Source organism: Calidris pugnax, unplaced genomic scaffold (assembly GCF_001431845.1).
Source record: "Calidris pugnax isolate Ruff unplaced genomic scaffold, ASM143184v1 scaffold18, whole genome shotgun sequence".
NCBI classification, from domain to species: domain Eukaryota; kingdom Metazoa; phylum Chordata; class Aves; order Charadriiformes; family Scolopacidae; genus Calidris; species Calidris pugnax.
Genome location: NW_015090812.1, coordinates 11,292,785 through 11,307,686, shown reverse-complemented (window position 1 = coordinate 11,307,686; position 14,902 = coordinate 11,292,785). Strand labels below are relative to the sequence as shown.

The 14,902-nt window shown below is 40.6% G+C and overlaps 1 protein-coding gene across 1 annotated transcript in view; it reads right to left on the bottom strand.

Annotated features, from left to right (window-relative positions):
- Positions 1–10,006: 10,006 nt before the first annotated feature.
- The window catches only part of LOC106886398 (alpha-N-acetylgalactosaminide alpha-2,6-sialyltransferase 5-like), a 73,222-nt gene continuing 68,326 nt past the window's right edge, over positions 10,007–14,902 (bottom strand). Inside the window, exon 4 of the mRNA XM_014939321.1 lies at positions 10,007–11,518. Within this exon, the coding sequence (XP_014794807.1) occupies positions 11,287–11,518 (232 nt within the window). The 3' untranslated portion in view covers positions 10,007–11,286. The remainder of the gene's footprint in view (positions 11,519–14,902) is intronic.

The window sequence follows — 14,902 nt, the reverse complement described above, 5'->3', positions numbered from 1 at the left end:
GATTAAAAACTTAAGCCCCTTTTCAGACTTTGGCATTACGTTTTAAAAGTCCCCCCCCCCCCCCAAAATAGTCTAGAATATCTGGATTTTTTTTCCCCTTATTCTTTTTTCTTCCCTGTTAAATACAACCCTTAGATCTGTCCTTTAACCTTAGGCAGTTTTGAGTCTAGGACTCTATGAGCTGGTGAAAGTAAACCAAAAATTTATGATGACCTCACTGAATCTACTTCAAAAAAAGTGAAACTAAGACTTCACCGTGTCCATTAGGACCCCTTCAGAAGTGGTGTATTTTCACTCCATACAATGTGGAGTTGGATGCTTTCAGAAATTTCAGTGCACTGGATTTTTGCACAGACTCTGGTAATTGGATGAAAAATGTTATAAATTGTACTGTACTACTGTTCTGGAGTTTCTGAGCCCTTGGAAAATGAGCTTTATCACCTAGGTTTTGTAAATTCTGTTTTGGCGTATTGATTTGTTGTTCTTCGACATGTACTGATTCATGTATGATGTTAACAGGGTGTGAGATACTGGTATCGGTGAATAGAAGAGCAAATTTATGCATGTATAGACAGACATAAATCTGTCAGCAAGGAGAAGCTTTTGCAGTATGCTTTTGGAAGCTTGTTCTCTAGCTTATCATAATAAAGCTTACACAATGCACACACGGTGTAAATGCTAGATATGTATCTCTAGAAGTTACTAGGAATTATTTGTAATCACATGTAATATCAGAGCCAATATATTTTTCTTAGAATTATGATATTGACCATTTTCATATGGCACAGGACGTACAAATCTGATTATTGACACCCTTTTTTCTTCTCTTTCAGACTGATAGTGGCATCGCAGCCTGGGGTGAGGGGTAGCCAGCTTGTCAGAGCGCGCTGTGTGCAGTGATGGGAGGGCTCCAGAGAAGGCAGCCATTGGGGCTCCCAGCTGTTTCTCAGGGCTGATGCCAGAGAACAATTAAAGCAGCAGTGTAGTACATCTTCTGAGTGTTAAAACCTTATGTTGTTGTTTTTTCCTCCATACATCTTCTAAGCTTGGAGAGGATAAAGGTACAAAATAATCCAACAGTTGCCAACAGAATGAGGCCAGCGCTTGCCTGCTACACCTCTGCCTCACTGGAAAATTCTGGTACTGAGAACTTGGTTGCACTTTTTGGTGACAGCAGGAATTGTTTTCAGTAGCGTATGCCAAGCTATAGGAATTAATCTTTATTTAAAACAAAAGCATTCCTACACTACTGTCCTTATAGTTCTGTAAACTGATATTCTCTGACAGATAATACTAGAGATTTCTTCCCGGTTTGCTCCAGCAACTTCACGTGGAAGATGAAAGTGCTGTTTGCTGGAAGTGCCTCCCTCAGAGAGGGAGGAGTTGAATGGGTCTGAGCAGTGTTCCGATTGCTGGATCTAGGATCTCTTCACAGTTTGGTGAGATTTCGGGCGTTTTTTTTGAATAACATCCTTCATAAGCAATGACTTCTTAAAATGAAAAAAATCCCCCCTCCCCAGCTATTTCTAAGGCAACAATCAAGTAAGATCTGTTGAAGACAGACTGTATAGAAATACAGAGAGACACTATAGAAATGTGTAGACATGGTATAGAAACAAATTCTACAGAATCTCTTCGAGGATTTGCTTAGTTTTCATTTTTTAGTCCAGTCTTTGATACTGTTTTTCAATTGTAAGGAATATTTTTAATCAAATATTTATTTTATAGAGAAGGTTTGTCACACTTCAAGAAGTGGCTAAAGTGAAGCTGATACAGCTTTGTGCCCTGCTTCACTTGCAGTTACACTTATGGAGACTCCTCAGGCCTTATTCAATTTTTCTCTTTCCCTCTTTCAGCCAGCTTTTGCAGGAAGTGATAGATAGAAGCATCTACAGAACTCAGCTGAATTTTGCAAGTGGCAGAAGATACCAGAGATGCTGTGTTTTTAAAAGCTTATCTGCTTGGGGGAAAGGAGGCAATTAGGTGGGTTATTAAAATGCAATTTATGAATAGAAGTACTCAGTAGGTGTGCCTGCAAAGCTGATTAAATTGAAGTGAGAACAACAATGTGACTGGAACGCAGCAAACTATGCTTTGGGCATTTCTAACATTTTGATACACGCAAAGTGAGGAGTTGAAATAGATGGTTCTCAGAGTCACCATAAAATTGCCCATGCTGCACTTGTGAGACTATTTTCTATACTGTGGTAACTTTTATTTATTGAATAGTTATAGTCTGAAAGCAAGTATAGAAATGCCACAGAACGGTCTGTAAATGTGTTTTGTATATTTATTTATTTAAAGCTAGTCATCTTTTCATTTTCCTTGAGAGCCCTTCAAACTCCGGTTGGGATCTGGGCTCTGGGAACCAGCCAGGTCGTTCTCGCTCACAAACTCTTTGTGTTTTTCATGCCAAACAACGTGCTTGTGCAGTAGAGATGCTTCCTCCGTTGTGCACAGATTATCTTTTTCATGGAATCCAGAAAACAAGCCAGATGGCAGTTTCTTGATGTTTCTTTGCAGAGAGGCTTCTAGAGCAGAATTAAATGTCAGTGTTTTATGAGTTGGGTAGGTCTGTGAGCCAAGCCTGCCCGTGCCTGCAAGACTGTGTTCGCTCACATCTGCACCCTGTAATGTGTAGCTGCACTGACAGGTCTGGCAATGGGTGTCAGAGATATTGTTTAGAATGCTTGTAGACGATAGAAATGTAAGTTGTTTTCATTTCAGTTTTCCAACTCTCTTTGGGGATCACACATTGAAACACGTAACAGTTACAGAACTGAAGAAATGAGACGTTAACAGCAGGGTTATACTCGCACACACCTTCTCTCTTGTCTCTCCACTTCATTTGATTTCTGAACTGTCTATGAAATGCTGTGTGTATTTGAGAACGCAGTTTTGTATGACCATGCCCAAACATTTACACAAATGTATGACTCTAAGCTACACTTCTGTAACAGACTGAAAAGCGAGATTGCCACAAAAATCAGTGGAGAAAGAAGCCTGAGCAGTGATGAGACAATCAGTGTTTCATTGGGCTGTGCCAGCTAAATCTTTTTATACTTATGTGACTATCACCATGAAATGCTGTTATTGTAGCGTAAGCAAAGGTCGTAGATGGTTCAAAAGTATCTTTACAAATATCATTAGCACCAGTGTATCTCTTCTAGAGTGTGGACTTTTTTTTTTGTCAGTTGTTTTTTGCTGCTAAAAGCTGGTCTCCATTACCGATTACAGAAAATCAAATGTGGTCTGGTTCTGATTCCTGGGTGCCTGCAAACGGAGCCTGTTTCCATCTCTTGTTTCAGCAGTTGGGGATTTCCATTTTCTGGTACCACCTCCACGAAACGTACTGGAAGTGAATGGATCTTGTGGTCTAAGGTGCCTTCAGATGGGCATCACTGTGTGCTAAAGCAGGGCCGAGTCGCACACAGTACGAAATCAGTGATGTATGAAGGAGCAAAGACCAGATTGAACTGTGAATTTATCATGGGTGGAGAGGATTTGCAAAGTGATGAGGACAGGGAAGTGGTGTGCTTACTCCTCAGCACGTATGAGAGATTTGAAGGACTGACTGGCCCACTAAGTCAGGCAAAGTCTGCAGCCCTGGCAATCCTGATACCAGCAGCCTGTCATTTGAGGGTTTTTTTTGAAGCTTGAGAGCTGCTTCTTTCTCCTTTCTGATGGATACTTAGAAGGAAAGAACAAAAAGATGTTTCCAGTCTGAAGACTTCCAAAACGCATGCTAATTACCCCTTCAGTATAGATGGGGAAATGAGATGCTGCCAGTTGCTGATAAATAGTTAGATTTGATCCAGTACTTCGTTGTGTTGTGAACTGAGAAGCTTCTACAAATTCAGGATTATTGGGACTTGATAAAAATAGGTAAGTGGAAGGCAATTCACAAAGTGGGAATGGTGTATTTCACAGAATCTCCATCGTTTGGAGAGATGACAGCCTCTGTATATGGTAGAGTTTGGGGACAAAGACTGGGGGTGTCAGAAAACTCGGGATCCCTGTGTACAGATCCTCCTGCTGTGCGTGACCTGGTAGAATCTTGTCATGCTTTCTGACTAACTTACCTTTGGACCGAGGACACGCATAAAATATTTAACCCAAGAGACTAATCTATCCATAAAGTTATTAACTACAGAAAATAGTGTATATAATGACAAAGTCTTCTCAACCACCACCTCAGCACTTCTGTACTGTCACGAGCATAACAGTTCTTGCATTTTTTTAAGTGGTGAAAGGCAAATTTAAAACGAAACCAAAACACAATAGCGAATTTTTTTTCTGAAGGAAGATAATATCCTCTACTGTGTGCGCTCTACTATTATTTCTGCTTTCCCTTTTTCCATGAACTTTTAAAAATAATATGCTGTAGGGAAATGCATCTTGAAAGTGTTGGTGTTTTAGGATGAAAACTTGTATATGCTGCATAACATACTCTGAAATCAGCATTTCATTGCAGTAATTTCACTTGCAAGTTCTTTAAAATGAGTTACCTTCTCTCTCTTAATGAGGATTCCTGCCTGATTTAGTGATTAAATTGATAGTGCTTAAGATTTCAAAGTTTATGAAAATGTAAATCTATTGATGGTTGATTGTGCAGTGTCTTCTTCCCCATGCAAATTTTAGATTTAGATTTTCCTTCCTTCCTTCCTTCCTGGCAACTGGGCTGTGGTTTGCTTGCAAGATTGGTGGCATGTCATAGTAGTCCCTATGTCAAAGTTACTTATTTATATGACTTATTAAATATATTATATATATTTATATAATGCTGTCATATATGAAATGCTTGGCTAGGCCCACTGGCCAGAGTTTGCATGTAGTAGGCATTTTAAGTTTAGGCTCTGTCCTTTATGTCCAGTTCCCATCTAATGGTACTTAATTCCTTTGTCAAATGCTTTGGTGTTCACCAGTGAAGATACTGCTGTTTGGTTTTTGTTAAGTTACTTTTTCCTTACTGGTTTTCCTGTCCAGGTTAAATTTGTAGCTCAAGGTATTACGGCTCAAATTGTCATGATTTTAGGGTCCCCTTGGTCTTTTAATGCAAGTGGAGTGGCAAATAGGGCCATCAGCATGTCATTGCAATGTATGTTTGTATTTTGTACAGTTCTTTTATGTACCTTTCTCTGCAGTAGTCCCCATCTTTAGGGTTTTTTTTGTGTGTGTGTAGGTTTTCTGCGCTTGCTTTTGCTGCTCATTTCTGTAGAGCTGCTCCTTGCCTCCCGTGTCATTTGCAATAGACTGACCAGGACTAGCTTTTTAGTGTTTCATCTAATGCTTGTCTACAGATGTGTAGCCTTATTAAATAAAATAAAAATATAATGCTGCACTGGGAAATGTTCCAATTTTGTCCAACACAAATGAACAGTCCCACTGAACGCCAATAACCTCTTTCAGTTTTGGCCTTGTGTGCAGCTCGGTTACAGCAAGGATGCAGTGGGGGGAAGCATATCCTCATAGGTTATAAATCTGTTCACTGCTTTTGCCATTTTTGTTAAAACATAAACCTAACCTAAGCTCTTGCCTTAAACTCATCCACACTTAATGGTTCCCTTCAGAATTTCCTTCATTTTGCTACTGGCAGACTCACATCACGCTGTGTGTTTGGATCTGAACTAACAGGCTCCAACTGATCTGGGAGCGAAAGTGAAGTCAGCAAAGTCCTAAAACCTTATATCTCACTAAGTATGTGTTATTGCCTTTATCTTCCCTGTACTTCAGCAAGGACCTCGTGTCCCAAAAGCTACTGATGTTATCTTAACAGTTGTCTGGGTTGTGTAAAGAAGCTGACAGATTTAAATATCACTGGGCATCTCCTGAAGGAGATAAACCTGTTCTGAGAAACCAAATTATTAAGATGACTCTCCTTGGCTGTTAAAAAGGGTCCAGTCTCGCTCTCCATCTGAGCTGGATGCTCTGATGTTGCTTTTGATAAAATGAGAATGTGGTTACTGTTGTTAGGCCTTGTGGCTGCCTCGCACCTAGTGAGTATGGCAAGGCTGTAACTGGGCTTCAGTGTGCAAGTTGATGTTCATTGGATACAATTGGTTTTTTAGTTTTTTCAAAAATCTGTTTATTTAGACAGTCTATCCTATGTTTAGGAGTGACCTGTAGTAGATGTTACGGAAGGAGTACAGAAAAGCAGAAAAAATTAATTGAGACATTTTTGTGTGGAATTCTGCTTGCAACCTTAAGCTGATGGTGTATCCTCTTAGCCTTATTTCTGTGTTTAGCTGGGTTCCATAAAGGATCTTCTCTTTTATCCTGTGGCTTCTTTGGAAATCCTTTAAGAGACACCTTGCAAAACTAGTTGCAGATTCATCACCTGGATCTTCTTTTCCACGTGCTTCAGAGGACTTTGAAGAACTCTAATAGATTTGCAAGGTATGACTTTTCATACAAAAGCTGCGTTACATCTTAGCCAATGCATCTTCTTTGTGACTGCTAGTGCTGTTCTTTGTTACTGTTTTCCATCTGTTTGTCTGGGTTGCCTATATGTAGTTTCCTGTCTTTTCTGTCTTTCTGACAACTCCTTGTCAAAGTACTTCACAGTGAACAAGGACACTGTACGTTGATCATCTGCTGAGTATCTCTGGTTGGGTCTGTGTTCAACAACAGCCAACATGAAGAAACGTCTCCCTTTTCTGCTGGCAGTGCCAGTGCCTTGAGAGCTGCGTGCTCTCTCGCTGGCACCTCTGGGATGGTGCCACAGAAGGGAAGGAGATGCTGGTTGATGACCTGTTTCCACACGACTGCATTTACTGTGGAGCCTGTTCTACAGTTCTACAGCTGTGATAAGTCACCATCTTTGCTTCTGCTGTGACACTGAAACTCCATCCTCACGGTGGTCAAAGGGTATCATTTGACATTTCATGATTTGTTGTAATTTTCAGTGTAGAAAACATTTAACAATCTAGTGGTTTTAACGATATTTAGCATACGCAGAACCATTTTACAGCCGTTTTATAAAATATCCTTTGAGTTTTATACTTTTCTGCTTCTGTACGGAGAAATTTCTCGCCACCTTAGACTCTTGCCCTTTCATGTTTCCTAGGTTTTTTTAAAGGAGATTGTCCTTAAATTTTTTTCTTCTCATTTCTCCTTATAAAATCTTATACTTGTGATATGCGAGTTGTGCTTTTGCAGAAGGCAGCTGGAAACTCAAAGTGATCAGTATTAACTGATCAGGAAAGGTGAAGTGTTGACACCTGTAAGGTTTCTGTACTTTCTGCTCTTTTGCACTATGTTTTGTTGTCGTTAAAAGTACTCTTTCACTGGTTAACTGTTTCTTTATGTTTTTAATCCCTAAGCTATGTTTTTAGTTTAACTAGAAATTGCATCTTCTTGCATCAAACAAAACAACTTTCACTAGTCAGAAGTGATTATCAGAATTTTTTGAAGAGTTTTTGTGGCACATGATAGATTTCTGAAATTTTGGAAGGAAGCTCCTGCAGCACAGCCATTGCTGTTGAGCCACAACTTTCCACTGTGGTGGCTCCGGCCTGACCTTGATCTTCATACTGGAAGGGAATACAGCCAGATAGCACAAACCACGCTTTGTTCCTTACTCTTCAAACCCCTCTCACCTCACCCCCCAGTGCTTTTCCAGCTATTTTTAGATTATTCTGTCCTTGTCTCTTTAGAGCTATTTTAGGTAAAATCAGATAAGTTTCTTATGAAATTTGCCTGAGAAATACTGCAGGGCAAGACCCAGGTGAGCACCTCCAGCAGAATTGTATCAATTTGTGCTCCTGTTCATCTGTTCATGTACGTAACACATGGCATTGCCGTTGAGTGTGCTACTGGCCAGAGCCAGGGGCAGCCGTCAGCCGACCCGAATCTCTTCTAAAACGCAGTGCTAAGGCTGTGACTTGGTCTCGGTAAGTCTCTTAACCTCTCCTTTCCTCGGCTTCCTTACCCAGGAGGAAAGATTCACTTGTCTTTCTGAGGTGCTTTACCACTTTGCATGGAAGGTTTTCTCCAAGTGCGCTGTGGTTTTCCTTCGTATCGTGATGCCGATAGCTGGGCACCTTCCAGCCACTGTGCCAAAAGAGCAGAAAGCAAGAGTTGTATTTTTCTGTTCTTGGCTGCAGAGATATTTTCTGTATCGTTCTCAATTCCAGTTGCACATGCCACGGCGTAAGAGCTCTGGTTCTTCGAGATGAAAAATAGCTACTCTGATGAAGCCAAGCATAAAAGCATTAAGGTATGCAAGGAGCTCAGAAAAAAGGTAACATAGATCTTAAAACTGCTGATGTCCATAAACACTGCTTTGCAACAGTTTTTAATAAGTGAAATAATGCACGCTGAAGATCGTGAATCAATGAAATTATAGCGAAGAGTGTAAGGTGACAGCATAAACCAGAGAATGGCTGCGGTGCCTGGTCTGTGCCTCTTATCTCTGCTCTGACAGAACTTTCTATCATAAATCTCTATGTTTTATAACCGGTCTATAAAACCTTACGTCAGGCTGAAATGTAGCAGGATATGGTGTAGTTCAAAAATTGTGCTTTTATAGAAAAATACGTCAGTAATATGTAAATTAAAATTGCAGCACTTTAAAAATTATTTTCATTTCTTTTGCATTCTTATAATTTGTGCTCTTTGCACTGGATTTATATTCCATATAAATCTGTGTGATCAATCTTATTTAAAACTTGCAGTCTCCTTGGCTTCATTAAATTCTTTTTTGCAGTGAATTTTTTATATACAGGTGTGACTTGCTCTTAGAAAATATTCCTTCGTATTTCTTGTAATTAGATGGGGGAACTTGCTGAAACTCTACATGAAGTTGATGAGACTAAAATGAGTTTTAGGTTCGCTTTTCGTAAAAGATTGGATGTGTATATGGGTAGCAAGAACACAGTGTTGTTATTAACAGGAATTGAAGAAGGAATAATTACAATCCTTAGCTTCAGGAGACCTGATGTCAATTTAACCCACGTTTCTTCTTCACATTCTTAACGCTTCATCTGATCTCCTTGGTATTGACCAGTCTTACAGACAGGAAACGAGCAGGTGGAACACAGCGCAGTCTGGCAAGTCCCCACGCTTCTGCTGAATACTAAAAGTAGATCAGTGCAATCTATTTTAAAATGTCTGGTTTTAACAATAACTAAACGTTTACCATACACATCCGGCAGCCCTTGATTAGCGGAAAAACTAAGAGTTCTATTTTAGAATGACAAGATTTTTTTATTATGATATCGGTAATAAAATAACAAAAGGATGGTGGCATCAGAGGACCTACTGTGAGCTGTACCATCTTTTGCAGTCACATTAGAAGTGATCTGTAAATCAATTTGACAGAGTTCATCAATTTGAGCAATATATGTTGGATACATGCCCCAGTACACATGCTGAAAAGGATGTTCAAATTACCATTAGTTCAAAATCCATTCTGTTTTTTGTAGAATGTTGTGAAATCAAGTGGAAGGAATAAAACAGTCCGTGAAGGGGGAGAGTTAAACACCAGCTGACAAGAGACAGGTCACAAGCAGAGCTTTGCATTCTGTTTGTGTGCTGAGTGGTGTGTGCCAGAAGAACACCAAAAGAAAACTTAAGGCAAAATAGCTTCTTCTCTTGGATAGTGGGGAGGGCTGCAGAAAGCAGCGTGTCCCTTGGAGCCTGCTGCTGGGGTCCAGGCGGCGTTAAGGGGTAACACTGCTTTGCCCCTGACAGGGCAGTTCACTTTGTCCCCAGAGAATCGGGGCATCTGCAGGGCGGCTGCAGCTATTGCTATCCAGGTCTGGAAAGAGGAAGGCTGTGGGTTTAAATGATAGTGAGATTGGTCCCAGTTCTATGTATCGCCTCTGAGGTTCTGCTTCTTGGATTTAGATGTTTTAAAAGTCGAATCTTTGTTCTAGCTTTAGTATTTGCCTAATGAGAGACACCTTTCATCACCTGAGGTATAATGTTTCATGCAATAATTGCTCCTACTGATTACTTCAAAGACATTAGAGATTTAATATCTGTGAGGCAAAGGGAAAAATGATACCGTAACTGAAATCTTCTTTATTCACAAGCCAAATGTAACCCAGTAATTCCCACTGTGAGGTTCCACACACAGCACTAGCATTGTCCATCCCCCTGGTTTGCAGGGACTCACCACGCACGTGCCCTTCATGAAAAAACTGCCAAGTGTAACTTTGCTCTCTTCAAGGGGACAATTCTACATATGTGCAGCTCTTTTTAAATCCCAGCTTCAGTGCGATCCAGGATCTCGGAGATCAGCAATGATCTTGGAACAGTGGAAGGCAGAGATTTTTGCAGGTGCAGTGCAATAATCGTTTTGGCCAGTATGGCTGGTGGTGTAGTACCTGGTAGGGTAACTTCTTCATTTCAGAAATTTGGTCATGTTGTTTCAAGCTGTTGTTGCCTGGTTTGTAATCTGGTGCCTCAGGAGAGCATCTCCCCAGCCTCTTGCAGGACTACAAGAGGGAAAAGAGAACACAAGCCCATCCAGCCTCAGCCTGGTCTCTTTGCTGAAAAGCACGCTGCTGGAGACAGTGATTTTTTTGGATAAACTTTGCCCTCCTTCCTCCCACCCCTAATTAAAAAACAGCAGCTTGATAGCACAGCAGCAAATGCACATTAATATCAAACAGAATTTTCACTACTGTTTTCATATTAACATGAGATGTCAGAATGTAAAGTTAGCTAGATCTGCACATGGGACCGTTCTTGCTGTTAAAGGCTTTAGGCTGGAACAGAGCCCAAGATTTTTAAAAGAAATGCAACATTTCCAGATCAAATATTAATTAACATGCTATATAGAATCACATCTTTCAAACAACTTTTATAAATAAAAAGCTAGGCCTTTCAAACCATCAGCAATATTAATTTTGGATTTGAAAGATAGACAACCACGTAACTGTGAATTAGAAAAATACTGGCCTAGGTTGCATAAAAAACCTCCATTAAATAAATAGCGTAAGTTTTCACTATGAAAATTCAGTGGCATTGTACTTTAAAAAACCATAATGAATTAACCATCCGTTAATGATACTCAAGTTGTTTTTCACAAATCACATACACACACAGGAAGTCAGATGGCCAAAAAAAGGCTATATACTGGGTTAATGCGCAGTCTGACAGGCAGTGCTCTCCATACGCTCTGCTCCTTCGGCGTATGTTCCTGACTGCTCTTGCAGTTACCGCTGCTAAATCCTGTTTTACCCTTCTCCTCTAGGCTGCCCTGCTCTCCCAGAAGGTCCAACACCCTGAAGGCTGACGCAGTGGGTGACTGTGATTGCAGTCCTGCACATTCGTCCCTCAGACCACCGGTTTAACCTCAGGGTGCTTTACAGTGAGCGGTTCTGGTTTCCAGTCTGGTTGGAAAAAGTGAATATTGAATGTCCGTGCCCAGTTCTCAAAGACTCGTTTCTCTGTGATGAAGCGGTGGTGGCTGCCCTTCCGGCCCCGCTCGTGGGAGATGTACATTGTGCATTCGTCAGGTCCCAAAGGTTCGTAATAATGATAAGGTACTGAAAGATGATTAGGATCCCTGTGGAAGACAGAAAATAGATGGAAGCCCGAGATGTTCTTTTTTACTGATTGAAAAGATGCTATCTTTAATAAGCTGATGGGCTCAAATCCACTTTTTCTCACAGTTAAATCAGATTTCTAGGTAGCTGTATTTTTCTTGCATATTTAATACATCAGAATGGGGCAAAGGTGTTTTCTTTGCTCTTTCTGTTGCTCTCCTTTAATCCCCTTCTCCCAGTTAAACAGAGGACAGCAGTAGCTCAAAAACAAGAGAGCGCGCGCTGCAGGGCTGTGTTACTTCTCTGAAATTTGAAGCAAACTGCTTAAGAGATTTATATCTAGATTGTGATTTATAAAAAGCCTTGCAGAGGTATTTACTGAACTGAGGGAAGAAAGGGAAGGGGAAGCTAGTGGGGAGGTGGTTATCTGTGTCACATCAGCTCGGCTGAGCATTCCCAGCGTGGTGCACGAGGTTCTGAGCGCACCACTTCAATGAGCCTGTCTGCACGCCAGGTCAGGGGTACAGTGCTGTTGCTGGGTTTATAATCAAACATCTGATGCACAAATGAGTTCTTTTTGATTTTACAGTGGCAACTTTCATGTATCTAAGCTAAAAATTAAAACATTCACCCATAGTATTCTTCTGACCTTGTGAGCCCATCGGCATTAACCAGCAGGAGATGCACTACTCATGTGGTGACACACAGGATATGCCACAGACCAATTAGATATTTAGGATAAAGTTCATTTTAGCAATTCTAACCTCAAGGTTTTGATGTTACATTCTGTAAAAGGCACACTTGTATTATAATAAGCCAGAGTGATTCATTCTCCTTTTGTTTTATTCTCTACATCAAACTGTACCCATTACGTTTTTACTTTGGGCACAGGTATTTTGGGCTGACAGGAACCCATACAACTGTCTCTGCCGTGAATGCAAAGGGAGATACCTGTCCCAAACAGAATAATCCACTTCTACTGAAAAGTTGTTCCAAATATTACCATTTAGTGAAGCCTTGGAACTGCTCTGTGTTAAAGCCTGAGCTGAACAGGACCCTCGTACAGAGCAGGAAATCTCATGCAGATTCGGGGCTGTCAGCTCTAATATAGAGTTGATTATTTTCATTTTGAAGAGCTAATATTTAAGCTCACTTTCAATTGAATGCATCCACAATCTGTCAGTATTTTGTCCTGGTAATTATTTTTACTGTGTAATTCTGTCACCTATGCAGTTCTCTAATTTTTCTTATTTTACCATTATCCATATTGTATATGCAGTAGTAATGTATAATATTGCTCCTGCTTTCCATTTGTACTTTAGATTAACGTTTTAATTCAATCAATCTAGCTTCCCGGTAACACAACATGGTGATCAATCTTACAAGACCAGAATAACAATAAAATTACATTTCTAGAATAAGATGGATTCTAAATTTACTGTATATAGTCTCACCGGAATACGTAAGTGAGTGAAAAGAAATCCTTCAATACCTCACCTACAGAAAACATATTTGTAATGTAAAAAATACCCTTCATATAGAAATTTAATGGTTTTTTTTTTTAGCTACAAGTATTAGATCTCAATCTTCAATTAATTTTTCACATACTTTTTTGATACATTGGACCTCTTATTGTAATCTCTTAAATGAATCATTTGTGTGGTTACTCTAAATCTAACAGGATACATTTTAATGTGATTTATTTTTTCTTAAGAACTACTAAACAAATAGGCCTCTGCCTCCCATTTAGACGGTTCTTCCTTGCTGCGCTGAACCTGGATTTTACTCTTTGTGTTCTCGAGGGTGAACCTATGATGCCTGGTGAGTATTTACTGCTTTAAAGGCAGGATTAGGAAAGCTGAAATCGTGTCTCCAACAGACTTGGGCTAAATGCAGCCAGAGGGGAACTAGGTTAATTGCTCATTACTGCAGAGTGAGCCTGCGCGGCTGCTGGCCCCAACGTCTTCGGGTGGGTTTGGTTGGGATCCTCTTCTGCTGCCCCATCCCACCCCTTCTTCTTATAATGAAGGCCTAAGTTGGGTTTGCAGAACATGAACTGTCAGGGCAAAACCCAAGAAATCAATTGCTGCATGTCTCTTCCTATTCCTTTGCTGTAGACTGAAATTAGCAATGGGTAATAGTGATAACTGGAATTGGGTTTCTCACAGAGGATCTACAGGAATGCTGGTCTTTTTTTTTCCTCCACACAAATCCCAAAGTATACAGGTACAGGGAGCAGGTGGAGCCAACACAGAGAGGAAGGAGAGAAGGCTTGATTGTGGTCCTCCTTCTTCCCCCTTGCTCTGCTAACTTACTATTTACCTCGGGTTACACTCTTCCCTTACCTCTTTGAAGCAGTATTTTGAAGCCTGAACCTCCCAGTAAGCACTTTATCTCTTACATTATCAGTATGTTACCAGTGGGTATTTTAGCAATGGGTTTCCCTTGTGAAGGCAGGGATTCCACATTGTATCAAAGGCTCTGAAGCTGATACGTTGAGCCATCCTAAGTGGATGCCCTTAGCTCCAGGCTGTAACTGGTTACTCTGTTTTGTGCAATATCCCATCAGAAACAGTCCAGAAACACTCCTGACACCAGTCCAGGCACCCTGTTGGGTTCAGGCATTCTCTGATGGGTGTTGTCAGGGCTCCTGTGCATGCCTACTGGCTGAACTGGAGGTGAATTCAGTGCAAAAGTGAAAATGCTGGTGGTTTTAGACCTCTCCAAAACTACTCTGCAGCTGTCTAAGGCTTTGAGGCTGAATTCCAAATGCTCTATTTTGGATTTAGGAACTCCAAAAGGTAGTTGGGTATCTAGGACATTTTGTCTGAAGTCTGTCTCCTTTCATGGGAGTTCTGGATTCCCCTAGATGGCACGCTAGTAAGGTTTGGATTTGAACTCTGGCTTGACTGACTACACCATAATCCAAATTAACTGTACTGTGTTATCTTCTAACTCTGCAATTAGCTTGTGTCACCAGCAAATGAAACGCATGAGTAATTTCTATACGGAAATTGCTTGCCACCTCATTTATTAACATTAAAACAGATGCTGTTTTATCACTGACTGATACTGGACATTAATCAGTATTTTGTCAGACTTTGCATGCATATTAATATCACAGCTGGGAGGAATCTAGGAAAGTTCCTCTGTAATATATACTGTACTTCCTGCCTAATAGCCTGCCAGCACAGCAACCGTGTAAGTGCTTGTACCCAGTGTCACTCAGCTACTGCTTGCCACTTCAGTGCACATTTTCCCACAGATGGTATCCACCCACAGCGAAAGCTGAAAATACAGCAAACAGTCATTGCCTCAGAAGAAACAAGGCAGAAAAACAAGGCCATCCCATATCACTTTCTGGTCAACCTCTTCCTTTACAAATGAAGAACTGTTATAAATCA